The sequence below is a fragment of the Arachis duranensis genome, chromosome 4 (genome assembly GCF_000817695.3).
Source record: "Arachis duranensis cultivar V14167 chromosome 4, aradu.V14167.gnm2.J7QH, whole genome shotgun sequence".
Classification (NCBI taxonomy): Eukaryota; Viridiplantae; Streptophyta; class Magnoliopsida; order Fabales; family Fabaceae; genus Arachis; species Arachis duranensis.
Window position 1 is genome coordinate 17,178,603 of NC_029775.3, and position 27,385 is coordinate 17,205,987.

Sequence of the window (27,385 nt, forward strand, 5' to 3'; positions counted from 1 at the left end):
CACCCAAGATCGGCCAGACAATCAATTTTCCTTTCTTCTCGGTTGTCATAAAAGCTATTGTCATATACATCATCGTCAATGCCTTCCTCACCGAACTCAGCTGAATGTTCCCTAACTCATTCGAAATAATCTCTGTCACTCACTTCATTTTCCTCAAACACCCCTTCATTGACCCTTTCTTTCTGAAATGCTGCATACATCAAATCGTCACCGTACATTTTCAGAGAAGATAAGCCATTTTCAGATAGGATACCATTACTTTCTCAATTTGGAGATTTGAGTTTCAGACAAAAGAAGGCACAGGTTAAAACTCACCTAACAATACCTGACTAACAAAAAAAATCACTACCACAAAGAAAGCTCATTTTTTCGGTGAGTTATTTTATCACATAACTTTTTGACTTCAAAATAAACAAGATCATTGTACTATTTTCACTCTTAACTATGTGAAAAATATTTCATTTGCTAAAAATACTGTCCTTCCACCATTCTTTTCACACAATGTTTCGTCTGAACTCTATATGTTTTTTCATGTATTTTTTTTATCATTTTACCACTCTATTTTTAATATTAAATTTATATTTAACATTGTGTTGTATGAAATCTTAGTTTCAATTCTATTTTTTTACTTGTAGTTTTGTTTTTATATAGCTTGTTATTTTTTTTATAGTTGTTACAGCAAGTTCTCAACCAGAATAAAGGAGGAGAGAGTTCTAGTAAGAGTACCAGAAAAAAAAATAACAACAATATATATCACACACATTTTATATTTGTTTTCTATTTTCACGGGTCTGTCTTTAGTGAGCTCAAGTGTTTTGAGCTGTTGTGATAAACACAACCAATAATTTATAAACATAACCCAAATGGGGGTTAAATAATAATTATTAAATTTTTATTTCTACCACAAATATTTTTAAAATCCATTTTGCTAACCCTAAATTTACTACCTTCACCCTCAAACACACTCTCTGCTCTCGATCTCTTCCCTACCATCAACCATCACCCACAACAATAATCCCTATCCACTGCCATCCGTTTCTCTTTCTCTTCCCTTTTCACAGAATCCACTGTCATCAACAATAATCCCTACCCACTGCCGTCAGCCTCTCTTTCTCTTCCCTTTTCACATAACCCACGTCTACTGCCAATTTATTTGAGAATTTCTTTTTCAGCTTCAGAGTGCTGTCGTTCTTTCTGCCTTCATCGTGCACCACATCTTCCCGTCATTCTCAGCGCCGTCTCTCCTTTCATCGCTACACTTCAAGAGTTTCAATGGAACCTCAGCCTCAGGTATGAACTTGGTTCATTTAGCTCATTTTTTGTTATCCCTTTATGTTCTGCTGCTTAAATCTTTTTTGTTGAAGTCATTTAATTGATTTTTGTTCTTCTTATTTCATTCAATTAGTGATTTTGTTCGATTTACTTGGTTGTTTAAAATTTTTGAGTTAGGGTTAAAAAATTTTGAGAATAATGAGAACAATGATTTTGACTGTTGTGAATAATAGCATTAATGGAATTACTCAATTATCACTGTACACTATTTTCGTTTCAAAAAATGGAAAACTTCAAGATCTGACTAGAGTTTTAGGCATTGCATGTTTTTTGGGGCTTGATGAAACTTTATTGGTGGCTGAGGTATATCTGTTTAGTTTAAAAATCTAATTTGAGGCCAGTTCTTTTCTTCTTTGAGTTTTATTATGTTATTTGATCAAAACAGTTTTGCTAAGAAATTTTTGATATCCATGATATATTATTTCCAATATATATTTTTATGTCTTCTTTCTATAGAAATTAAATTCCTATAGAAAGGGGTTTATTGTGGCAGAAAAAAAAATGTGGAGGTATGATTGGGGATTGAAATTACAGCTGATGCATATCATCAATAGATTCTTTTTTTTATATATATATTTTCTCTATATACAAAAATTCTTTGTCTGTTGGAATTTGGAAAGGAGATATGATTGCATATTCAATCAACAACTGTTTTTCTTGTTGGTAAATAGATAAAATAAAAAAAACTAATAATCATTAAAATAAATCTTATTTTAGTATGTCTAAGCTTATTAAACTAATAATCATAGTAGAGTAAATGCCCAAACTAGTGTTTTTAAATCTAAGATATGTGGCACTCTTATGTATATATAGCGTTTGGAAAAATTTTATTTATTATTGTTATTTATTTTTTTAGTGTGTTTGTAAATTCAAAAATTAGTATTGTGATTCTTTTTGAAAATTCAATAGTTATTGGCAAGTTTTGCTTATTCGATTATAAATTGTACCTAATTTATGCTTATTCGATTATAAATTGTACCTAAATTATTCTGATAAAAAGTATAGAATAAAAAATAACAATCCAAGCTTTCTTATTTGATAACCATAACAAAACGTACTGAAAAAGAGGGAGGAAGACACCAAGTTGTCTTCAGATTAATGCTTCTTTGCTCCCAAGTACATTTCCTAGCCCAAAGCTTCATTATCTAATTCAAGCATATATATGGTTAGGCATTTATCCAGTTTTTGAGCATATATATAACTACGTTAGATTGATAGATAATCACTTTTACCTTGACAGTAATTATATGATCCTTGCTCAAGCAAAAAAGTTCTTGACGTGTTGCAGACGAACCTCCTATCTTTACAATGTGCTCACTGATAACAAGTGAACATAGACTCAATGCGAAAATCAGCCATGCATGAATATTGAGCTTAAACATGAAAAAATGTATACCTTGGTAATAAATCCGGATCAAAAACATATGCAAATATATCTACTTGTCCCTTACTCAAGTTAATCTCGCCACCCATTTTAAAATAAGTTGTTATTCCCTGTTCGAGTTCAAACAATTTTTGTTAAAGTATTATTTCTACATCATTCAAAGTTGAAAATTCTAATTTATTAACCACAATAGTTAGGACAAAACAAAACGTAGAAGAAAAAAGAACATTTGACCTTTGGTTTCTTCTGCACTACCAAATTTTGTTGTCTAAAAATAGATAGCGGTTTCGATTCTGCGCATACACGTGCAGCAACTAGCGTGCTTGATGCTCGTACTGCTTCTCCACGGAATAATTGTGCATCCATTTCAGAAGTTGATATACGACGTGGTCGTTGTACACCTCTGAACGCCTACATACGAAATTTGAGCATTATAAACCTATCCCTTTTATAATAACATATAAATGCATATGGATGTGCAAAGATTTTACCTCAACCGTATTTTGGAACCTGGTTCTCCTTTCACCAGGTCCAGGAAACCATGGCTTTGATAGTGGTTTCGCCTTCCCTTTTCCATTTGGCTGGGGTGACAGTTTCTGGCGTTTGATAGAGGGAATGCTCTGTTGGACAGCAACTTTGCGTGGATCTTGGCGGGTTATGGTTGTTCGATCTAGTTCCATGACATCATCCTCATCATCTGACACATCAAGACATATATTTGGGTCTACATCCATATTAAATATTGACTTGTTGTCACTCTTTTTGATATTTTTCGTAATTTTGCTTGTCTTATGAGGGGTGGTGATAGGATTGGTCTTGCTGTTTTTCAGAAGTCTTTCATTCTCCTTCAACTCAGGCTTGACATAAATAGAATTTATGTGTTCAATCATGGACTTCAATAGAATTTGTTCCTCTCGAATACTATTGTTAGCTCTTTTGATGTCCTGCAGATAACAGATACAACATAGATAATTTAAAACACAACAGCATTGAAACTTAAAAATAGGACACAAATATTTGTTGGTCTTACATACTTCTAAATCAGCCATAACTCTTCTCTCAAAGGAGTTCATCAGAACACTTGGTGGTGCACATGAGTCGGATAAACTGAACCAATAATGATAATAATAAGATATAATTCAACCAATAATAGTAGTAAAAATAACAATGAACGTAATGAATTGAGTGTAGCCTTTACTCATGGCTATTATTGGTGGCCATTGATTAGAGCAATTCTTCCTCTAGGTTTTTTCTTCTGAACAGACTCTTTTCTTGCAAGATCCCGTCACATGCACTCCTTTAATCCATCGATATCATCTCTTTGATTTTTTTTCAATATCAGTAGAGATATGACATAATCAGTCCATTAATAGAAATTGATTTGATTTCTTTAATGCAGATTCTCTTTTTTATTTATTTTTCAAAATCTTCTCTAATTAAGGTAATCAATCAATCAAAAAAGAATGTGAATGCGTGATTAAAAGAAATGAGAAGTTGTAATTACCTGACAGGGCATGCACCACATCGATGATGAATTGCTGCATCGTCATCGCTATCTCCCACACCGGCCTTCTCTATTGTTGCGCTGCTTCCCATTTTTCCTTCTGTTTTCGCATCATGTATCTTGGGCATCATCTTCCCCTTTGCAAAGTTTCTTCTGTGGGAGTGAGAAGCTCTATTTAGCAATTAGGTTCTCTTCTTTGTGGGATCTCTGACCCCAAAATAAAATAAAACAAGTAAATAAAACTGTTTTCTTATATTCAAACTTCCGGAAGTGGATACAAGCATTATTACTAACTTATAAACTATAACGTAATTTTATTATTAATAAATTTGCATCGTTTAATCTGTTGATTTTCCATATTTGTAATTATTATTATAGATTCATAATAAATAAAATTATATCAATATTTTAAAGATTAAACGTTTTAAAAAAATTATTAATAACTTTCTATTTTTAATTTTCTTTCCTAAATACAAGTATTTTTATATTTATTTCAACAATACTTATACTTAAAACTTCTTAATAAAACGGAAAAATAAAATATTTATATTACTGACTTAGTAGATAACTCGTGTACATTTTTATGGTGCACTGTTGAGGCGCTCGGTTTACATTTTCATGGTGCAGTAGAGGAACTGAAGTGGTGCTGTTTATTTTAATTGAGTTAGATGAGAAAAGTGATGGGAAGATTGGTCTCATGATTTGTTTGTTACTAGATTCTTGTGAGTTTGAGTCGGGTTTATCTAACCCTTACTAGTTATCATGTAAAAAAATTCCCAATCTGACTTGATTCCCCTGGAGTAAGAGTCAGAACTGCCGAAAAGGACAGTAGCTTATCAACTTGAGCAGAATAAGAAGGAAGATACTGCGCATTCTCATTGAAAAAGGTTAATATTATCTCACTTTTTAAATATTAAATATATCTAATATTAAACTAAATTTAAAAGATTAATTTTTTATATTGATTAAATATGTGTAATACGTTATTATTAAAAGTTTAGATTTTTCTTATATGAAATTATTTTTTAATTATTATTAATTAAATTAAATGGTCTGATTTATTTAAAAAAATAAAATACAAAATAGAAGGTCCAATTTATACTTTTAATTTTTTTATTTTTGAAAAAGAAATCAAAAGATCTAATTTTGATGTAAAAATTTTTATATTTTCATAAACACAAATCGAATAGTCCAATTAAAATTTATTTAATTTTTAAAGAAACTGATCGAATAGTTCAATTTGTTGATAGATGACAATTTTATAATTTTAAAAAAATCAGAAGGTTTAAATTCTTCTCTCCTTTATACCAAGAAATATCTCATTCTGCCATCACATGGTTGCATTTTACAGTATATTGTCACGACCTTAAATACACTCCAACACTACTTTAAAATTTATCGTGACAGTGTGCAGTCATAGCAAAATTAATTTGCGAATTTAAAACAAGTATTATTTATTTGCTCAAAAAATATTTCATTTTATAAGTTTATTTTTATAGAAAGTGACAATGATTCAATTATAAAATAAATTTTAGATGTAATACGTTAAAAATATAAGAATATAACAAATAACTAAATTAGCCTTCTTATATTTACAAAACATACTATTCTATAATTTGGATGTACTATACTATTTTGCAGATGCAAAATTTTTCACATTTGTCTTCAACACTTTGCCGTAGCAGATTTGGATCAGTCCGTGATGGTTGTGGATTGGTTTTAATGTTTTCAATCTTTATAATTTTTATTTCGCAAGTTTTTCAAAGTTTGCGAACCCATTAAAATCAATACTAAAGTGGAGGCCCATTTGTCTAAAACTGGACTATCATGTAAATATTAAATATTATAAACGAGTGAATTTTAGCATGACTCTATCTAAATCAGATGTCTTGCATGCCTCGTACTTTTTGCGATGCTGTCAACTTGAGTGTAAATTACGTGTAAAATTGTAGGTCAATTTTATAGTATTTATTAATTGTTGTTTAATTTTTGTTTAATTTATTTTTTATAGTAAATTTTAAATTTTTTTAAAATAATTATTTTTATTTTTTTTAAATTAAATATTAATTTTTAACCTAGCAAACAGACACCACTTTTTAAACATGATAAGATTCACTAAAATTGTATCAGAATGACGTGATATTATTGGAGTTAATATATGAATATGTATGTATTACATTCCAATTTTTTTTTTGGTCAACCATGCCAAATTTTTAAATGCACGTATGTTATAAAGTGGGCCGTTAAGAAGTGCTGTTCAATCTGCTTTTGAAAATTTTAATTTTTGTTATCAGTTATTTGTTAAATGTTTTTCATTACTAGAGAGTAGAGATATAATGTGTGATGTATAGACATTGATACGGATATAGAATACGTCGACACATGAATTTTAAAATTTTATAAAACATGAGAATAATTCTCTTGTTAAGACCCTATGAACAATTAAACAAAACCTCAGATTCATACCAGAACCATAATGATTCAAAAAAATCTTTAATGTTCAAAAATTTCTTGAGTAAGAACTGTTGAAGTCTTCGTATCTTAATGCATGTATTTAATTTATTCGGAGCTATTAGAACACGTATATATATAAAATATAAAATATATTTTAGATAAATCGTAATGATATTTTGATATTTTATTGATATTAAAATATAAATTAATTTTTTAAATTATTTTTAATGTCTTATAAAATTGGACACGCTGATACGTGATGGTATTTAGGTGTGTCCAAGCGTATTTGAAGAATTTTTTATTTTTTATTAAGACACGGTTGGACACAGTAGATACGCATGTCGAACGAGTGTCATGTCTAAAATGTGTTTGACACGTGGACACGACAACTCAGCAAAGTGTCCGTAATTCATAGGATATAACATTGCAATGAAAAAAAAATTTGATGTTAGGCAAATAAATTAAATGTTTTTTTTTTGCAAAAAATGTACTAAAAAATAAACAATAAACAAAAAATTACAATAATCTATTACTCTCAATATATATACTTTTAATTCACATTGAGAACATCATTTTGTAGTTGATTTGTAATTAATTTCTTAAAAATTTGCTATTAATTTATTTCTGTTATTTTGCAATTGATTTTCTAAAAATTTGCCATTAATTTTTTCATTTAATTTATTTTTCAAATTTTAAATATATATAACTAATTTTTATTTATTACGTAATATATAACTAATAATATATGTCTAGTTATATATGTTAAGTTTTGATTTAAAATGATTTAAAAATTTATTTAAAAATAATCATACAAATAGTAAATTTAAAAATTAAAGGTGTTATTTTTTATAACAATGCTACATTTTTAAGTTTTTTTATAAATCAAGTCCAATCAAGTTAAATAATAAGATTTGGAATAATGTTAGTTATAATTAATTTTTATTATGTTACATGAATTTGATTGGATTTGAATAACAAAAAATATTTGGATATATAACTATTCCAAAGGTTATCTGAACGGGTCTGAACGTGAGATTTAGATCACTTTGTATGACAACGTCTGATTTGTTGATGTCGAGGTGTCGCCTGTTTGAGTTCTTCGTGAGGAGGTGGGTGTGGTATCTGCAAGAGATTCCGATACTTAAGTTAGCAAGGACTTTAGGCAGATTTTTAGTAGATTATAACGTGAATTATACCTAGGAGGTGCCGTTGTATTTATAGTAGAGTTGATGACCACCTTTGTTGAAATAATTCCCTCTTTATCGATGGATAATCGTTCCTTTTATCTTGAGAGTTTTGTTAGAACCTATTTTTGGGAGAAGATAGAGATAATAGAAAAGATTTCAGGAGATAGTTATTTGCATGGACAAGTAGAGCCGAACTCCTTTATCGGTGACCAACTTCCTTTTATCCTTATTAGATCTGGTTTTATAATTTGGGATAGTGTATGAACAATAACATTATTCGATAGTTATAAAATAAGTTATTTTATAAAGTGTTTATCTTTTGGGCTCAGGGCAACCCGAAAAAGCCATGTCTTTATAAAGAAGACCCAGCCTCCCAAATAGAGACATTGCTGGGTAAGGATGTTTAAATCTAAACCAATTTAAATTAAATCGCTCATTCAGTCTAATTCAAATTGAAAATCGGTTTAAAATCGCATTAATTTAGATTTGATTGGATTTTATTTTTTGCAAACTGCATAGATCGGATCGAATTTCGGTTGTACTTTTCAAAACTGATCTAATTCAATCCAAACAGTATAATGTGCTATAATATTATTATTTTATTATAATATGTTCAATTTTGTTATATATTTTTATATTATTTATATATTATTATTTAATAAATATTTTATGTTTAAAATGATATTTATTTATTTATTTTAACTAATCTATAATTTTATTTCTATTGTTAATTTTTTAAGATATTATTGAGACTTGTTAATTATCTAAATTTGATGTTAAAATTTGTTAGATATATTTAATTTTTTTAATTTTTAAAATTATAAATTTAATATAATTTAAACCGTTTGAAATTGGATTGGATCGAATCTAATTGTCTAAAAACATTCATCTAATCTAAATTACACTACAAAAATTTTGACTCAAAACTAATCTAAATTATATTATAAAACCCTATTGTTAAGGGTGAAGGAATTTCTTTCAGAAAATGGGAAGGGGAAGTCTATTTTTCTATCTAACGGACTATGATCTTACAAAACCCTTAATCATTTTTTGTTTTAAATTTTTACCAATTTTTTTTTCTATCATAAGTTGGTCAACAATAAAAAGGAATTTAACAAACACTTTTGTTAACTACGAATTGGACCCTCCAAACAATGAATTCAAATTTAAAGAGTTTCACACTTTGGGCTGCAATTTCTATGAAGTATAGCCCAATAATTTATTGCAGCTTATGGGTCACTTCTCGAAATGTGATAAAGTTTTTTTTTAAAGTGTAAAACTTTGATGGCTCCAACTTAATTCTATGATACACCATTGCACCGACATCAGACTCTGTCAGTCCGTACGAGGCGTCCCACAAACCCCTTTCGAACGGGCGTAGGATAGTCCTAAAATTCCCCTTATAAATGTCACTAAATAATATGGGAAACTTCATAGGATAAAAGTGAACAGCATCAAAAGATCTGACAGCAATACCCGAACTGGTGTCAGAGGTAAATACCTAAACTTCATTAAAATCACCACCACAAAGAAAGCTCCTTTTCTTGATCAATGGATAGTAGCACCAAACCCGTGGTGGTTCGTCAAGTTTGGGCATCAAATCTTGAATCTGAGTTCGCTCTCCTTGAACAGATTCTTCCCTGTTACTGCCATGTTGCCTTTGACACAGAGTTCCCAGGATTCATCCATGTGTCGGAGAAGAACTGCCACTACTCAAAGCTTCCACCTTCCTACACTTACAAACTCGTCAAGGCCAATGTCGATTCCCTGAAACTCATTCAGTTGGGTCTCGCCCTCTCCAATTATGCCGGCCACTTACCCGACCTTGGCACCGATTCTTACTATGTCTGGGAATTCAATTTCAAAGGTTTCGACGTCGATCGCGACCATCATAACCCGGACGCAATCCAGTTACTCGCAGAACAAGGAATCGATTTTGCCCAGATTAAGGAAGAGGGGATCCCAATTGGTGCCTTTAGAAGATTGTTTCTGAGATCAAGATTCATGTTTAGTAGGCTGAATCTGACATGGGTCACTTTCCATAGTACCTATGATTTTGGGTACATGGTTAAGGTTCTCACTGGAAGGAAATTGCCCAATGATCTTGATGTTTTCAAGGTTGTTGTCTCCGAATTATTCGGGTCTAGTGTTTATGATATGAAGCACATGATTAAGTTTTGCAGAGGAATCAATGTCGGTGGGTTAGAGAAGTTGGCGAAGAGTTTGAAGGTTGATCGTGTTGCTGGGAATAGTCATCAAGCCGGTTCAGATAGTTTGTTGACTATTCAGACTTTTTTCAAACTTAGGGATCTTTATTTTACTGCTGATAATTGTGATGAGCAAGATTGTTTGAACATCAATTCCTTTGTGAATATCTTATTTGGTTTATAAAATTATCTTATTTGATTTATAAAATTATTGTTCTTTACTTCTACTGTAACTCGAATTTGAAGTAGTACTTCATATCAAACAAATTCTAAGCTTCAAAAGAAATTCTATTGAGCTTAACTGGTTCGTGTAAACAATGAGGCGTTGTTGCGCCATCATTAAACATGTTGCCGTTATTTTAGTTTTGAAAACCTTTTCTTAAAAGTAAATTAAAACATACTTTTTTCTTTTTTCTTTCCCTCCTGGTATGCTTGGCTAATCCTAATTTGGTTTATTAAAAAAGAAAGTATAATTACTCGAAAATTTATCATTTTTTTAAGACGATTATTGTGTTATAAAAAACATAAAAAATAACATAATTATTTTTTAATTAATTTTCTTTTTCATTTTAATTAAATTAATTTTTTATTTAGAAAGATTTGCAGCATTTAGATTATTAATAATTGTAATTAGTCACTTCTTTATGTTATATATTGAAATACAAAAATGCTACTTATATACTAAAAGTCATAATTATCATAACCGAATCGATAATTGACTCGTTCAAAATATTGGGTTTTTGGATCAATGGTTCAACCGTTAAGTCATTGATTAAACTGGTTAATTGGGACTTGAGGCAATGTTTTTTGGGGGCTTGCAGATGCGGCCGTTGCCTTAGGTAAATGCAACGCTTTTTTTGTTCACAAGCAATGCTTCTTAAATGTATTTTAGACAACACTTTACATCTATTTCTTTAGCGGTCATGCTTCACCCACTAGCGAAAAGCGTTGCACCCACTAGCAAAAAGTGTTGCCTCTTCTTCTGAGTTTGCAACACGTTGAAAGTGTTGCCTATTATTTACAATATGCAACACGTTAAAAAGATTGTCTATTTATTTGAATTTGCAACCTGTTAAAAGTGTTGTCTATCAATTTGATATGCAACTTGTGAAAGCATTGCCTATTCTTCTAAATATGTAACCTATATAAGTGTTGCCTTTAAACTAGATATGCGGCCACTGAAGGATTGTCTTTTTGGCTAAAAATAAGGATTGTTTTTGCATTGAAAATACAAAAGTTAAGAAACATGTATAATCATTTAATCATTAAATAAATCTGTACACATTAATAATTAAGATCAGGGTCATCATTACTATCTCTTAGTTCACACTACCCATGCCAACATGAACACAAGACATATTTTGTCCTATGAGGGGCTAATTGACAATGCAACTATACTCTTGTTGATTCTAGACAACGTCATCAAGGAGTGCTACTTGTTGCAGTTGCAGTGGTAAGAGTAGTGATATCATCATGAGAGCGGATATTGACAGCTGAGCTAACCACAAAAGGTAGGTGATCTTTCCCGGCCCCCATTGCCTCAGCAGCCTCGACACACTGTGCGGCCACCAATGTGGCTGCAGAGGCCATAGCCATGTCAGTCTTGGCCATCCTCTCATCCTTGCTTGGTACCGATGAAGCAGCCATTGAAGCCGCGATGGCTGCCACAGCAGAAGCCACAGCAGAAGCCACCGCAGCCCCTGAGATGGTAGCATGCAGCTGAGCATTGTGAGTTCTTGTTTCTTCTTTCTTCTCCCTTCTGTCTCCCTGGCCATGCTGGTAACTCTGCAAATATCTAGCACAACATCTGCAAATTCAAGATTAGAAAGAATTTAGTTGGTATCTTACTATATCAAGGATCATAAGTAGAAAGCCTTGGTTCCAAAGCATATGATCGAACAATGCAAACATATAAGAAGGGAAGGCAAAAAACAACGTATCCACTGATTACCTCAGCTACTACCACAAGTAACCTGCACATATATCAATGAAGCTTAGTTTTTATTATTGAGATGCATAAAATCTCTTCACCATAATAGAATTATCTTAAAGCTATACTGTTACATTAGAAAATCAAATCACTAATGATCTGACAGTTGAGAATCACACACATCGCCTCTCTGTGAATCAAATTCTACCTTTGCTGCTTAGTCTTGTTCATATTGAGACGATAAAGATGCTTTCATGATCCCGATAACACCAAAAACTATCTTTATGCCTAATATCAGAATTTCAAAACAGTCGCACAATCACAAAATATAAAGGAGAAAATAAAAACCTTGGTGCTGGATGGAAACAAACAGTGAACATTGTATTAGTTGTTCTCTTGTCAAACCAATCTTTTCTTCTGTGAAGTTCACATAGTGTCACAAGCGCTTTCTTAACTCATGCTTCATCCTTTTCCTTTTGAAAACAGACAAAGAACAAACACATACACAAACATTCATTCAAATTGTTCAATTAGCAGAGCCATCTGAGGAAATCACACAGCCAACATAACCAAAAGGTTCAACTCAAATTAAATGAGACCTATAGCATTGAAAACAAGACACTTTCAGAGCATGGTTCTTCGCTTTTTTCTTATGCTTCTGGTTCACTTAATACTGTGAATTATGTGATCAAATGCCAGCTTCTTCACGTCCTGTCACCTAAGGTTTGAAGCTCCATGAACAACGGCAGAGTTTTGCCAATATCAACAATCTGCCAAAATTCAAATAAAAAATCACTACAGCATCACATTTTTCACAATTGCAGCAATTCAATTGGCTCCACATTTATGTTTTGACCACTAACATGAATTCAAGTATACTGAGAGTTGAAGAACTTGGCAAGAAACTCTTGAACTTTGCTGAATCTATCAACCTCTTCCTCCTCCATAAAAAAATAGCTTACTTACATCCTAAAGCATCAAATAAAAAGAATAGCTACCTCTTGGCATTCATAAAGCCTGTGCTGTCCAAATCATAGAGCTTAAATGAAACTGCAAGAGAATTACAAAGCCTGTGCTGTCCAAATCATAGATCTGCATGCAGTAAAATTCTAATGTCAAAAGGACATCCAATTAACTGAAATGACTAGTGCTTGGAGATACCATGAAAAACAATGAAATTTATTACTAAGTAGCAACTAGCAAAGACTCAAAAACACTGATTTCTATATGAAAATTTAAACTTAGAAATGCATGTGCTTTTATATCTAAACAAATACTGACCTCTAACTAAATGGGGAGATTACAATGCAGTGATGTGGTACCCAGGATTACACTTAATTCAAATGGACTTCCCCCCTTAAACTAAATGAATAAGGCACAAACACACATATAATATATAATGAACATAAATACAAAGTTATGCAGTGCATGTCTGTATTGTGTATAGTTCATCAAAGTTGTGGAGGCTCACGTGCAATGTGTAGCTTAGCTTTATGAACCACTTTCAGGCTAATTTCCATTAACATACATTGCTTACTTCTCGTCCCAATCTGTCCATACATATTATTTAGTAGTAGATGAATCACATGCCCGCAAATTAATGTTTTAAATTAAATAATGACAATTACTAATGGCTTAAATTAAAGGAGTATCTATCTATGCGACTATGCATGTGCAATCTCAGGAAGAGCCAAAAACAAATGCAGGCACGGAACATTCTGATTTGTACCAATACCTACACTACCTGATCCTATCCTTCATCAGTTGAATCTTCAATTAAATTCTACCATTGTTTGGCCTCTCAAGAGTGGATACAACTTATGCGATTACATAATTAATAGTGGATAATTTGTTAATTACCATATTTAAACGGCTAGGCGAGCAGCGACGAACACGACGGAGACGTCAACAGCGACGCCAGCAATGAGGAACACAGGCAATGACGAGGAAATCGAATAGAGAAGAGTATATCGCGAGCAGTGACAAGGAACGCGAAGAGAAAAGAGTAAATCGCACATCAATCAAAATTCAAAGTGGTTGGGGTTAGGGTTTCTAATTGAACGCGGTTGGAGTAGTTTTGTTATTTCAACAATTCAACCAAATTAAACCACTAGTAAGGAAAATTTGAGAGAAATTTTTGTCATACCTGAGAGACTTGAGAGGATGTGAACGACACCACGGCGGAGCAAAGCGAATGTTTCAGAATGGCGCGAGCTGAAGATCGAACATGGCGGAGCAGAGCACGATGCGAGTAGAAGCACATGACACGAGCAGAGCAGAGCAGTGAAGAACACCACGACGGCGAGAGAGAAGAACGCAGAACGCGAGTCAATGTCGTGAAATTGGGGGAGTTGAACTAGGGTTGGGGTTAGGATTTTCATTCTAAAATGGTAGGAATTGAGTTCTGTTTCTAAGTAATAGGCTAATAGTAGTGAGGAAGGTGATGAATCAATTATTGCTCGCGTTTCCTTTCCTGTTTTTTTGTTTAGGAGGGAAAGTAAGATCTATTAAAATATTTGAAGGGAACTAAAATTTTGATGAAAAAAATTTAAGCACCATTTATCATGAGAAGTTTATTATATATTTGAGTTATAAAATATAATATATGAATATTATAAATGTTGTTTATTTAAATTAAAAAAATAAATAAATTTTTATCTTTTGACTCGTAAATATTTAAATTTTTAAAAGTTTAAAAATATATTTAAGTCTTTAATGTTTTTGAAATTTAGACATATCAATCTTTCTGTTCATTTGAGTTTGGTAGAGCTAACGAAAAAATTAAATATAATTTTTGTTATATTGGCCTGATCAATATATAGATGCACATGTAAGAGAATTTTTAAAATGGAACAAATTAAACACAAAAATCGGTATATCCAAATTTTTAAAAGAATCGTAATTTTAAATGTATTTAACTATAACTATTTTCAAATCCTTAAAAATATAAATGTACCCGAATCAAAAAGTCAAGAATGTAGTTATCACACACAAAAAAAAAAAAGTATATGTTTAAAATTAAAAAAAATTCAATCCAAATTAGCACTAAATGCTTTCAAACAAGCTGTTAGTCTTTAGTGCTTTACATTGCATAAAACACTCCACTAATGCCACAGCTCACACAGGACACAGGGCACACAGGGAGCAACAAGCCAACAACATTTTGGCTGTGCTGCCTGCACCTTCCATCACCGGTCACCGGTCACCACCTCTTACCATTGTGGTCCGTTTTAGTTCCTTCTTTGGCGGCAGCGTTTCTCGTTTCAGTTCAAGTGAAAGAGGGTTGCTTCTTGTTACTGGTAAGTGATGTTTAGAAGATGCTTCATTTGTTTGATTTTATTTTTATCGCTCTCTGATTTTATAACTGTTGCTTTGCATCTTTGGTCTCTTCAATTTGTACTTGTATTTTTGCTCATTGTTGTCACCACACCTTGTTTTCTTCAAATTAAACAAATGCTGAGCTTTGAACTGCATAGAGAGAGAGAGAGAGACCAATGAGTTTGTTAAAACTTAAAAACTGAACCCAACACCCTAAAATGAAACAAAATCACTCAAAGTAAATCTTTTTGTCCTTATTTGCTTGTCACCTGATAATACTTCTATGTGTCTGATTAGTGTAGTGATTAGGGTTTTGTTGATGAGATATGTTTGCATTGACTTGTATACAATGTACTTTTGTTTTTTAGTTTTTAATTTAATTTCTAATTGATGATTCCATGATTTCCATCATTGACCACAGGTTAATGGTATTTAGCACCTAAAGTACATGGATAAAGAGGAAGAAGCACCACAAATTCCCAGAAGAACAAGAAGGTCTTCAACTTCATCTTGGGCATCAACTTCAAATGATGTATCGTCTGTTAAAGTTAATAGCCTTGAACCGCAAACAATCAATGATCTTTTAGTTGGAGGGGAACCTGTTAGCCTGGATGACTTGCTTTCTAATTTTCCCGGTAGAAATAGCCAGATTCGTGAGATTGTGCACCTTTTGGGACCATTGAACACTCCTATGCTTCCTTTGTTTGTGTATGGAGGTGCTTCCACTGGAAAAACCAGTATCATTCTTCAACTATTCAGGCATCTCAACAGGCCACTTGTTTATTCTAGCTGCAGGACATGTTATAATCCGCGTATCTTATTTGAATCTATTCTAAATCAACTACATCTCCATAGAAGAAGTGCTGCCAATGGCTATTCAAATGCAAAGCGCTGTGAGAGACCATCGGATTTTGTTAATTTTCTTCGAGAGGCATTGACAAATGCCATAAACAATCTAAAGGAGAAGTCTGAGAAGTTGATGTCAAGCAAGACGATGCGAGGTGGAATTGGAAACATGATCTACCTGGTATTCGACAATTTTCAGCTTGTTAGGGAGTGGGATAAGAGCTCTACTATATTGCCCTTGCTGTTTAATCTTTATGATATGCTAAAGATGCCTGAGGTGGGTCTGATTTTTATCAGCAATTCTTCTCCAGATACCTTTTACTCTAACATGGGATATGTGGAGCCTATCCCGGTATACTTTCCTGATTATGTAGAAGCTGATATTCGTAAAATATTGTTGAGAAACCAAGCGAACCCGAAGCTATATTCCTCATTTCTGGAGTAAGACATTGTAAAACTACATCACTTTTCATTTTCAGCTTTACATGATCTCATAGTGAACTTTTTTCTTTTGTAGTGTATCTCTAAGGCCTTTCTTTAGAATTACTAGGCAGATCAATGAATTGTCCACTGCCTTCAAGCCACTATATGAAAAATATTGTGAACCTTTAAGCGATAAAAGCATCGTTCCTAATGAAGACATGAAGAGAAGGCTATTCAGTCATATAATGCTTCATGTCTCCTCCTCTCTAAATGAGATATTTAAGGTTTCATCTCTACCTTTGTCCAAAGTCGAGAGCTCTAAAGAGACAACACAGAAGGGGACTCCAAGGAAATTGGAGCACTGTGAAGAAGTTGCCAAGCTAGATTTTCACATGTCTACTAGTGCAAAATATCTCCTTATTTCAGCATTTCTTGCTTCTAGAAACCCAGCTACTCTTGATGCTTCACTTTTCGATTCCAAAGGAGGTTCTGATAACCGAAAGCGAAAGAGGAAGTAAGTATGGTGATTTAATCCCAAAATTATGCCTGCTGGTAACAAATAGTATGAACACAATTTTCTGAGACTAGTACTCTGGTTACAACCTTCAGTATATATATTTTTATCACCTTGAATGAAGCCCATTCTTTGTATTTTTCTGTTTACTTATTTTCTGTTCTATTATTGTCTTTCTATGAAGGATTTATAAAAGACTCTATTTTGTATTTGATTGGAATTGTTAGTTGATGCCTAATTTAAAAAAATTAGGTCTCAATCCGTAGTACGACTCTGCTTTTGTTCTGTGTCTTTTTCGAGTAATGCATGTTTAACTTCGTAGTCTCTGTTCTTTTTTGCGACCAGGCCCTCTGAGAAGGTGCCAGAAAAGAAGGAAAGTCTAGAAGAGGAGCTACTAATGAAAGGACCTGGAAGTTTCCCATTGGAGAGGTTGCTAGCCATCTTTCAGTGTATCGTATCGGTGGCAGATGATCCATCCGATGAGGAAGAACAAAATGGTTTCGGACTAGGAGTTGAAGGTGCCTGTGGCGATCTGATGTCTGATGTTCTCTTGCAGCTATCCAGCCTCTGCAATGCTAAATTTATATTTAAAGGAAGAAGCTGTCCAATTGAAGGCTCAACTCGGTATCGGTCAAGTATATCAGAAGACTTGGCTTTGAAGGTAAACCTCACTTTCCCGCTTAATGCTCCAACAGAATTCTTTGTTATGTGAGATTTGAAATATAAAGAACAATATTTTCATTGTTGTTCAATGTTCAAGCAGGTTGCAAGGAGCCTTAAGTTCCCTTTATCAAGTTACTTGTACAAAAGAACCTAGCGATCTTTGATATTGATGCTTCACAAAGCTTGGTTATGAATTTTTTTCTGATCTGAGGAAGAGTATGTTGAATTCAAACCAAATGTAGCAGGATGGTTGGACCCCCTTTACTATTTTCTTTAATTTTTCTTTCATGACAGAATACATCAAATGCGAAAGGGGATGCACAATTAGACCAGTTTCACCTAGGGATGGCAAATGGGCCAAAACCCATCGGTTCGGCCTGCGTAACTCGCCAAAAAAAGCGGGCCGGGATAGAAATTTGAGACCTCTATCATAAAAAAGCCCGTTTAACTCGCACCACCTAACCCGTGCCGTTAGGTGGGGTGGGGTAGAAATTTGGGACCGCCTCTCTAAGCGGAGCAGGGCAAACTTTTGGCGGGAGGGATGGGCTAGCCCGTTCATTTACCTTACTATTGAATTGCTTCATATAAAGTGGTTTTGCCTTTAGTTTTTTACAAACTATTCAAAGGTCCCTATTGCCTCTATTTTAACATTATTCAAACTCATGCCTAATCATAGAGTAAAGTATATTTTTATCACTGTTTTTGAATCTTTTCAGAAACAAAGACAAAATCTATAGTTTACCTAAAATTCTAAATTCCTATCATGCTATTAGAATATTAAAGAACAACGCCTTCGTCTTCTACTAACAACAGATTCTTTGACTCGTTCGTTTTTCCTTGATGAGTCCACATTACCTTAGCTTCTCAATTGGCGTTCACAAGGGGATTTAGGGTAACATAATTATGGTTGGCATCAGTGGTGATTAGGTCAAAAAGGAAATTATAAAGGAATAAATTTTGACATTCAATTGCGGTATAGATAAGTCAAATTTCTCTAGAGTCGATTTATTTCTTCAAAGATTACTATGTCTAATGTTTCTTTAACACAATTTTTTGGTGAAAAAGAAAACTTTAATACAACAAAATCGAATTAACAACTGCCTTTTTTTTTCATTTTGGATTTTACGAATAACACACTTGTTAAATTTATTGTTAATAGAAAGTTTTAGATCTTTTATTTTGAGTAAATTGACAAATAAATTCTTAAGGATAAATTACTCCCTAAAAAAAATACCAATAAAGTCCTCAAAAATACTTTCAAATTGGTCCTAAAAATAGAAAGTCTTAATTTAAACTAACTTGTTTACACTTATTATTTTGAAGGATTTTATTGGTACTTTTTTTCTTTAGGAACTAATTTATCCAATATATAAATTCTCAAAAATTTATTTGTCATTTTATTCTTTATTTTAATAATACATAAAAGATGCATTAAAAATTCTAACTTCATATATTTTTTTTGTAAACTTTTTGATAATATTAAAATTTTTGTAGGTAAGTTGTAATATGGAAGCTGTGTTTTTTGTTCGTATAAAAATGCAAATCATATTTCTTAACCACAAAACTACGCCTAACATTATTCTAACTAGAATAAGACTTGCGTTGTGTGTGCGAATTCAAATAAATGATAGCAGTGATTAATAAATATTATAAAATAATTTTAAATACATAACTATGGATATGAATGAAAAAATATTTTTTAAAATAATAAAAGTTTAATCACATAAAAATATACATTATAATTCCATGAACATTTTAAGACTCCTAATTATTTATATAATATCAAAGATTATCTTTACTACAAATGGTATATATACATAAAAAATTAATTACCTTATATTTACATATAAATACTCGTATTGTTTCATTCTCAATGTGTATTTTATATTTTAATGTATATTTTATACAAATAAATGCTTTTTGTGTGTGCACATAATATAATATCTTTATTAATTTCTATTTCAAAAATTAAAGCTTCATATATCTATATTATCAATTATTTTCATAAATATAAATAAATTACATTTTCATTGGATAAAATGAAAATATAAATATTAAAATATAATAAAATAACATTGATTGACTACTTGAATCTGTTCAAAAGTTAGTTTTTTAAGCTAGCAATTATCACTTCTGATGATTTTTTAAATGTGAATTAATTTTTTAAGCATCTTTGATAATATTTTTATATAACATCTTTCATTTTATAATTCATCCTCTTTACCACCACTTTTTTAAGATACTCTAATATTCTTTAACATTTGTCAGTATCATTATGACTTCAAATATTGCCTCTAATGTGTGTATATGCATGTGAATTATGTTTTAAAAAACATGAATTGAATAATGTAGAAGACAATTAAGACTATTAAGAGATTTTAGTTATAGAGATCACCTTGTTAATTATTGTGAGAACTATTATAAAATGAGTTGAATAATTATAGTAGCATAGACCACCTTACTAATTATTGTGAAAACTATTGCAAGAAATAATATTCAAGTTGAAAGGAAGATATATATGCTTGTTTTCACAATAGAATGATATCTACTATAATATTCTTACATAACAAAATTATAAGCAATCTATATGTTATTACTTGAATTTGAATATAGAATTTCCTTGGTATCAATTTTCATAAAATATAGATATGATTGTTAACATACTATAAGCAGAGGCTCAAGATAATCAAAATCAAGAAATAGTCTACAAAACCTCTTCAAATCTAAAACACCAATCCTTAGTCTTCTATTCTCATTAAAAATGGTGCACCACATAGCCTTTCATAATCAAAACCAACGCAACAATGATTACTTTTCTTCCTATGAATTCGCTTCACATATGAAAAGGAATAAAAAAGCCATACTTTTTTTTTTTTTCAAAAAAAGGTGCTGATAGAAGCAAATAAGTCGATGATCTTCAGTATCAAAACCACATCCAAAATTGGGAAGCATATTTACCATTACACGACTAACACCTAAGCCTTAAAAATAATGCCTCATCTTCAACTAAATGATTCACACTTGTATAAATAGCATATACATCCTACTGCATTCTACACTAGTAGACAGGCTCTACCCGGATACTTGTACCATATTTATGGTCAGCAAGCTATGAAATGCTCCAACTCTAGAATGGCTATCATTAACACAGGAAAATTTGAAGAATCCTTCATCAACATGTGCTGCAAAAATAGATATTACTGGCCTTCTGAATCACAAAATCCAGCTTTGGTGGGGGCAATAGCGCATCTGATTACTTATGAGAAGTCACTGTCTCCTTTGCTTATTCAGCTCTCAATCTCAAGATCTCCTTAGCTGTCCTCTGGCGGAAGTAGGGCATATGTTCCTACAAACGGAAAGAGAAATTCAATTCTGAAATAATATGAAAGAAATTCTAAAATATAGAAAAGCATCCTCTGCCAATCTCTTGAGGTCAAAATGAGCATTCATTAAAAGTTTTAAGTAGGTTCCAGTGCTGAAAACACTGGTATTTGATCAACTTTGTCAAACCATGGACAATTTACAGAGCACACCAACTAGACGACAAAGAGAGAACTACTGAACAATTAATTTTGGAAGATCTTAAGCAATTAAATTTCTGTCCTTATTGAACATAGACAAATGGTTTGTTATTTATTGACTTGAGAGAAAAAAGAAATAGAAACCGGGCAAAACCGAGACAAATAGTTTTAGCCCTACAAATGGAACGCCACATCCTACCTGGTTAAAACACAGCCCCAGGCCTCTACTATAGAAGTCGGCATATTTGATCATAAACACCCCACAATCATACCTATTCAAAATAGAAACTGCTGCTTAGAGAATAATACACCAAAATAAAACAGTGATGTCAATATGCTCTGTTCACAGAAGATTAGAATACAAACCCATTCTCCTGCTCAGGAAGGTCTTCAACGAATTCTTTTTCCCAAGAACTCACATCTAGGTCTTTACCAGTCTTGTCCTTCACCTCGTCCACATAATATCTAGCCTGGGACATGTACATCTTTTGTAAGTTTCTTATTTGGCTGATAGACACAAAAAAAACATTGCCTCTCCCGTCTTGAATGATGCAAGACCTCTATTGTAATGACCTTCTAACTTATAAGCTATCCATTTCTTTACTTTTCTTGGTTACCTCTCAATCTCTTCCCTACATTCTATTTATCATTTTTATCATTTAAACTAATTACAAAGCTTAATTGTTTACATTTCCTCCCAATCCACCTGATTTTATTGTTAGTTACTTGACTAAGGCACTGCATACGAATTTGATCTCTGACCTCACAAGCACATCTAGTAGATAAACACGTTGTTACACACATCCAACTGCATCTTAGGCAACATATTTATGTTTGCATCAACAACCAGCTTCACATTAGGCTTGTTTTGATGAGCAAGATAACATATGTCAATTTCACTCAGATTCTAATATGCATGTACTGAATAATAAAGATGGCTCAAGATTTCCAACAAACAGAGAACTAGAAGCCAGAACCCAAACTTAAGCAGAACCAGAAGTTCAAAATTACCAGTTGAAATCATCGCAAAAAATAAAAGCAATGAACATGTCTGGATTACATTCACATTTGATACCTTTTATTAGCAGTATGCAGCTTGGAATATGAAATTTACAGTTAAATTACACAGAGCAAACTGAAACTTTACCAGTACTTTCAGCACTTGGTTGTCCATTCCTTTCAATGAGTCAAGATACTGGAATTTCTGATCTTTCTTATTGATAATAGCCAAGCACCAGTGGATCTCTTTATGTATAGGCACAAAAATCTGGTAACAACAAATTAGATTAGAGACCAGCATGAAAATCAAATCAACCTGCAGTAAGATAGAGAAACTGAAAATTTAGTTTTTCAACATAATTACTTTATCACATTCAATTAGACCATATCCTAATTTCCTTTGGCTAGTCCATCTTCTGACAGATTTGAAATCATAACCACTCCTGCCACTTATTAGCTGCAATTAACATTGAAAATCAAAAGCATCAATATCTGACCATAATAAATGACAAATTATAAACATAGATAAACTGGATATCATATGCAAACCAGTTCAGTGCCAGATTTTCCAGTAATGACAATGCATATAGTGGCCCAAAGGATCACAATACCAGGCCTCAACAAAAAAAGGCAGTCCAGTTCACAAGCATCATGTTTTACACAGGATTCAAGGAAGAGCTACACCCAAAGGGTTCCATGGTCTCAATGTCAGGAAACTATTAACAAATAACCATTTGTTCTTCCTTGGGGAAATGCTGGAAATGGTGATGCATATTTGAATAATTTTAATGAGAAGTCAAATTTGAAGTCTTTGTTCAGGTGCTCGATAATTAGCAGTGCATATGTTTTGGGACACTAGATGTATGCAACGGAGATGCTATTTCCAGGAACTGACTAAAATATTATAAATAGACTACCTCTGTCCAATTGTGAATAAGGCAAATATTAATCTCAGCCCGAAAGTTTCGAGGTAATCATCCCTAGTATCACGGCATGCACAAACACTAAAAACACAAGACCTATATTCGTGTAAAACTATCAAGGTTTTGGCATAAATCAATAAACTATATAGGAATAAGATGAATTCGGGTTGAAACAGGAGTTAGACAACAATAATCCTTGGTCAACAGAAACCAATGCACGAAGAGGATAAAATGGCCTCATCTTATAGAGAATGTAGTCCACAGTAGTCAATTAAAGATTGAAATTTATTTTGTACTAGAATGTATTATACCTTTTTGTAGAAAAATGTATTGAAAAAATGGCATTTAAGAAACCTCTGTGGGTCTCTTTTCTCCCTCTCTTTCAGCAACTCAAGGTACAAATTTATCACCTGCAACATTAAGGTACTCCTATAAAATTTCATATCACAAAAATATCAAATCATGATACAGTTAGGTATAAAATTAGTCTCTTTCCTCTCAACAAAAGAAAAACAAGTAATAAGCAAACAAGATCACCTCATCGTTCAACCATGCACCTGGCCTAAGGCACTGAAACTTTTCTCCACTTATCTCAATGTTGGATTCATCGTGTGTAACCAAGATCTTCCTTCTGCAGATACAAGCCCACAACAAGCTAAGAGTACAGATTAAGCTTTTTCATGACAACACATAGCATAATCATCGAAGCATACCGGTTGGCTGAAAAGGCACTTGCAACCTCATCTTCCTCTTCCTCTGTAAGTGCGAGAAATGGTTCACGTGGTACTTTCTGAAAGCCATGCAAACAATAGTGTAAATCACATTAACATTTAGAGAAGCTCTCATCCCTTAACCAACACAAACGCTAAGCGCCCATAAGCATTTCACTAGAATTAAGGGCCTAGCTCCATCACAAAAGCTTGCTCGCCCAAGGATGTCATACTACGAAATTATAAAGGTTACCTAGGCCATAGACTGAAACACAGTTCTACTAAAAATTGACAACATAAGTACAAAAACAACAAAACACTACTACTCATGGTGAGTTTGGTATGGGATAAAGAATGAGGAAGAATTCTTCATGGACTAAATTCATGTGTAAATTCCCACATGAAACAGTCCATGAAAAATTCTCCCCAAATTTCACTCCCATTTCAGAGACTCTCAGTCTGTAAGAAACAAAGGCATCAACGACAAAATGGATCAGTTTTATCAATATGTTCATCACCTCAACTGGTTCTGCCTTCTTCGGCCGCAACAATTCAAATCCAGCTATCTTTTTCTCGTTCCGCTCAATTTCAAAGCTCAGCCACCCGAGTTTGTCGTCTCTTCTGCCAGCTGCCAGAAGCAACTTCTTATAAAGATGAACATTTTCAGGGTTCTGCTCATGCTCACGGATCAGAGCAGCCAAACCCATCCCTGCAGCATCATTCGCCACCATCTTCAAACCACTATTAGTCAACTCCGAATCCACCACCGTCGACGTTGACTTCCCCCCGTCCCCAACCCTAGCATCTACGAATTCCACCTCCGGCACCTCAACCACAACTGCATCACTCCTAATCCACCTCTTGTCCGCCACCAGCGACCTCCCTTCCCCCCCAATTTCGACATTCTCAACCTCCCGAACGCTCAAATCCTCCGAAGCCTCGTCCTGCCCGCGCTCATCAGCGTCCAATTCCACCACCTCCTTCTTCCCCTTCCCAGTGAAATCATACACCGCTTGCTTCACAATCCCGTAGCTTCGCGCCAAAAAGTTTCCCATGCCGTCGCCGGTGTCGTCGCCACCAATGCGCTCGTCGTTCCGCTGCGAATATGCGGTAACCCTAGCAACCCTGGAGCCCGAAAAAACGAATTTATTGGGCCTGCAAGGAGCGTGAACCTCCCTGCGGAAGGGCCCCTTGGGCTCAGGGTACCGGGAGATCCGGTTACCAGTGGCGGTGGTGGCGGTGGAAAGGGGTCGGGTGGCGGGTGTAGGTGTGGGTATAATAGAAGGTGATAATTTAGGTCGCTTAGTATGAGAAATAGAGGGAATGGGAGATTGGGGAATCTGGTGGGATTGAAAATGGGGGAAGTTCATGCATTCTTGGGTGCGCTTGCGGTGAGTGGTGGTCATGATACCCATTGATCGATGACAAGGAACGACTGAAGAAGAAGAAGAATAGGATGAATAAGTTGAACAAACAGCATGTCCTGTTGTGCAATTTTGGGAATCAGGGTTTTCCTTTTTTTCTTTTTCCCTATTTGGAGGGTTAGGGGGTAAAGAAAAACCCTATACCATAGTTCGTAGGTTGACTCGCGAGTGTGCTACGAGTACGGAGTGTCTCGACTCTCGAGTTTCATGTCGTGTTTGTTTCGTACTCTGAATTTTTTCTTTTGTGAATATCCAAAACATATCTTTTGAGTGAAATGAATATCCAAAACATATCTTCATTAAATAAAAAAATATATATATATTTTTCTCGATTTTTTTATTTAATTTTGTAAAATTGGTTAGTATTTATGTGATCCATTAATCATTAATATATTTTTTATTTAATTTTTATAATTAAAAAAATTTAAAAATTATAAATATTTTTTTATTTTATACAATAAATTTAATTAATATATTTAAAAAAGATAATAAAAAATAAAAATAAAAACTAAATAACCCTAATTAGTTCTTAATAGATAAATCAACAGTTTAACCTGCCATATAGACTTATTCCATTAATATCCATAGAAAATATTGATAGCGGGGCAAATTAATCTAATAAAAGTAAAGATCAGAAATCGGAAAGGATATTTTTTTTTGTTAAAGCCCTCGTTGTCTTTCGAAATAATTGTCAGGAGCCATTTAGGATTTTTTCTTTTTTCTTTTTGGAGAAAACTAATAATGACAGTAGTGTTATGAAAGTAAAGATTAGGGTTAGATAAGAAAAAGAAGATGAAAAAGAATAAGAAAAGTAAGAGATTAATTATTGATGTTGTATACAAAATATTACGAGGGGCTATTTATAGCTAAGAATTCAACTTCTAGATAACTCAGCTAGGTTACATCTATAACCGATTTTATCTACTTAAAATATAAATTATGGTTACAATCTAGGACATCCATAATAAATATATTTATAACACTTTTCCTTAGATATCCTTAGTATAATACGTTGCCTCGTTAAAAATTTTACTAAAAAAAATCTAAAGTGGGATAAAAACTATAGTTAAAGAAAAGAGTACGACCCGTATTACTCCTCCTGGTAATTACATCATTTGATATCTCTTAGCTGGCGCATCCCAATCTTATATACTAACTTCTCAAATATTGAAGTATGTAGTGTTTTAGTAAACAAATTTGCTAAATTATCATTGGAACGAATTTGTGAAATATCTATATCACCGCTTTGTTGAAGATTATGAGAGTAGAAGAATTTTGGTGAAATATGCTTTGTTCTATCTCTTTTGATGTATCCCTCTTTTAGTAGATGTATGCAAGCAGAGTTGTCTTAGTATATGACTGTTGGTATTTTCTTCAAAGGTAAACCACACATATCTTGAACATGTTGGGTGATTGACCTAAGTCAAACACATTCTTGAGTTGTTTCATAAATTGCCAATATTTCTGCATGATTTGAGGAGGCTGCAGCTATTGTTTGCTTTGTTGAGCGCCAAGATATAACTGTTCCTTCATCGTGAATAGATAACCTGTTTGTGACCACCTTTATGTGGATCAGAATGAAAGTCTGCATCTACATATCCAATTAATTGAAATGCTGTTTCATTAGAGTAAAATAAACCCTTATTAATAGACTCTTGAAAATATCTTAATATACGTTTAACACAATTCCAGTATTTTTTAGTTGGATAAGAACTAAATTTCGATAACAAATTTACTGAAAATGCTATATTTGGTCTTTTATTATTAGCAAAATACATTAGTGTACCAATAGAACTAAGGTAAAGTACTTCAGGCCCAAGAAGTTCTTTATTACTTTCACAAGGTCGAAATGGATCTTTATCCACATCTAGTGATCTCACTATTAGGGCAGGAAGTGAGTCGAGATGAGCCGAGCTAGACCAAGTTCAAGCTCAACTCACAAAAATTGAGTTTGGCTCACGGCTCGACTCATTAACAATCGAGCCTATTTCTTAAACTCAAACTCGACTCACCGAAAGCTCATGAGTTGACTCAAATAATAGAAAC

General features: G+C 33.0%; 4 protein-coding genes across 10 annotated transcripts; 2 read left to right on the top strand and 2 right to left on the bottom strand.

Moving 5' to 3' along the window:
* The first annotated feature begins 9,286 nt into the window (after positions 1-9,286).
* Positions 9,287-10,276, top strand: LOC107483596 (probable CCR4-associated factor 1 homolog 11). Its single transcript, XM_016104213.3, has one exon. It carries the CDS (start codon positions 9,413-9,415, stop codon positions 10,250-10,252), a length of 840 nt encoding a protein of 279 aa, XP_015959699.1. The 5' UTR covers positions 9,287-9,412; the 3' UTR covers positions 10,253-10,276.
* A 1,057-nt stretch (positions 10,277-11,333) lies between these two features.
* LOC107483597 (VAN3-binding protein) lies at positions 11,334-14,506 on the bottom strand. Of its 6 annotated transcripts, none has more exons than XR_008008241.1 (5): positions 14,145-14,506; positions 12,997-13,090; positions 12,347-12,768; positions 12,020-12,041; positions 11,334-11,875 (listed from the first exon to the last, which is right to left on the bottom strand). XR_008008241.1 is itself a non-coding variant. In XM_052260107.1 (5 exons), exons 4-5 carry the CDS (start codon positions 12,376-12,378, stop codon positions 11,491-11,493), a joined length of 417 nt encoding a protein of 138 aa, XP_052116067.1. In that variant the 5' UTR covers positions 12,379-12,768; positions 12,997-13,090; positions 13,470-13,548; positions 14,145-14,504; the 3' UTR covers positions 11,334-11,490. The 6 variants fall into 6 exon arrangements, 4 of the variants coding, with proteins under 4 accessions (XP_052116067.1, XP_052116069.1, XP_020995823.1 ...); XM_052260107.1 differs by lacking the exon at positions 12,020-12,041 and adding an exon at positions 13,470-13,548 and having other exon boundaries at positions 14,145-14,504; XM_052260109.1 differs by lacking the exon at positions 12,020-12,041 and adding an exon at positions 13,859-13,871 and having other exon boundaries at positions 14,145-14,504.
* Positions 14,507-15,105: 599 nt separating this feature from the next.
* Positions 15,106-18,224, top strand: LOC107483598 (origin of replication complex subunit 5-like). 2 transcript variants are annotated; one of them, XM_016104217.3, is made up of 5 exons: positions 15,106-15,297; positions 15,738-16,603; positions 16,680-17,099; positions 17,445-17,760; positions 17,863-18,224. In XM_016104217.3, exons 2-5 carry the CDS (start codon positions 15,765-15,767, stop codon positions 17,914-17,916), a joined length of 1,629 nt encoding a protein of 542 aa, XP_015959703.1. In that variant the 5' UTR covers positions 15,106-15,297; positions 15,738-15,764; the 3' UTR covers positions 17,917-18,224. The 2 variants fall into 2 exon arrangements, with proteins under 2 accessions (XP_015959703.1, XP_052116964.1); XM_052261004.1 differs by lacking the exon at positions 15,106-15,297 and adding an exon at positions 15,419-15,554.
* A 2,384-nt stretch (positions 18,225-20,608) lies between these two features.
* Positions 20,609-25,540, bottom strand: LOC107483599 (ubiquitin-like-specific protease ESD4). Its single transcript, XM_016104218.3, has 9 exons — positions 24,434-25,540; positions 23,919-23,995; positions 23,743-23,836; positions 23,517-23,615; positions 22,647-22,739; positions 22,431-22,550; positions 21,650-21,753; positions 21,483-21,555; positions 20,609-21,108 (listed from the first exon to the last, which is right to left on the bottom strand). The coding sequence occupies exons 1-9, from the start codon at positions 25,328-25,330 to the stop codon at positions 21,046-21,048; spliced, it is 1,620 nt and encodes a 539-aa protein (XP_015959704.1). The 5' UTR covers positions 25,331-25,540; the 3' UTR covers positions 20,609-21,045.
* Positions 25,541-27,385: the final 1,845 nt, after the last annotated feature.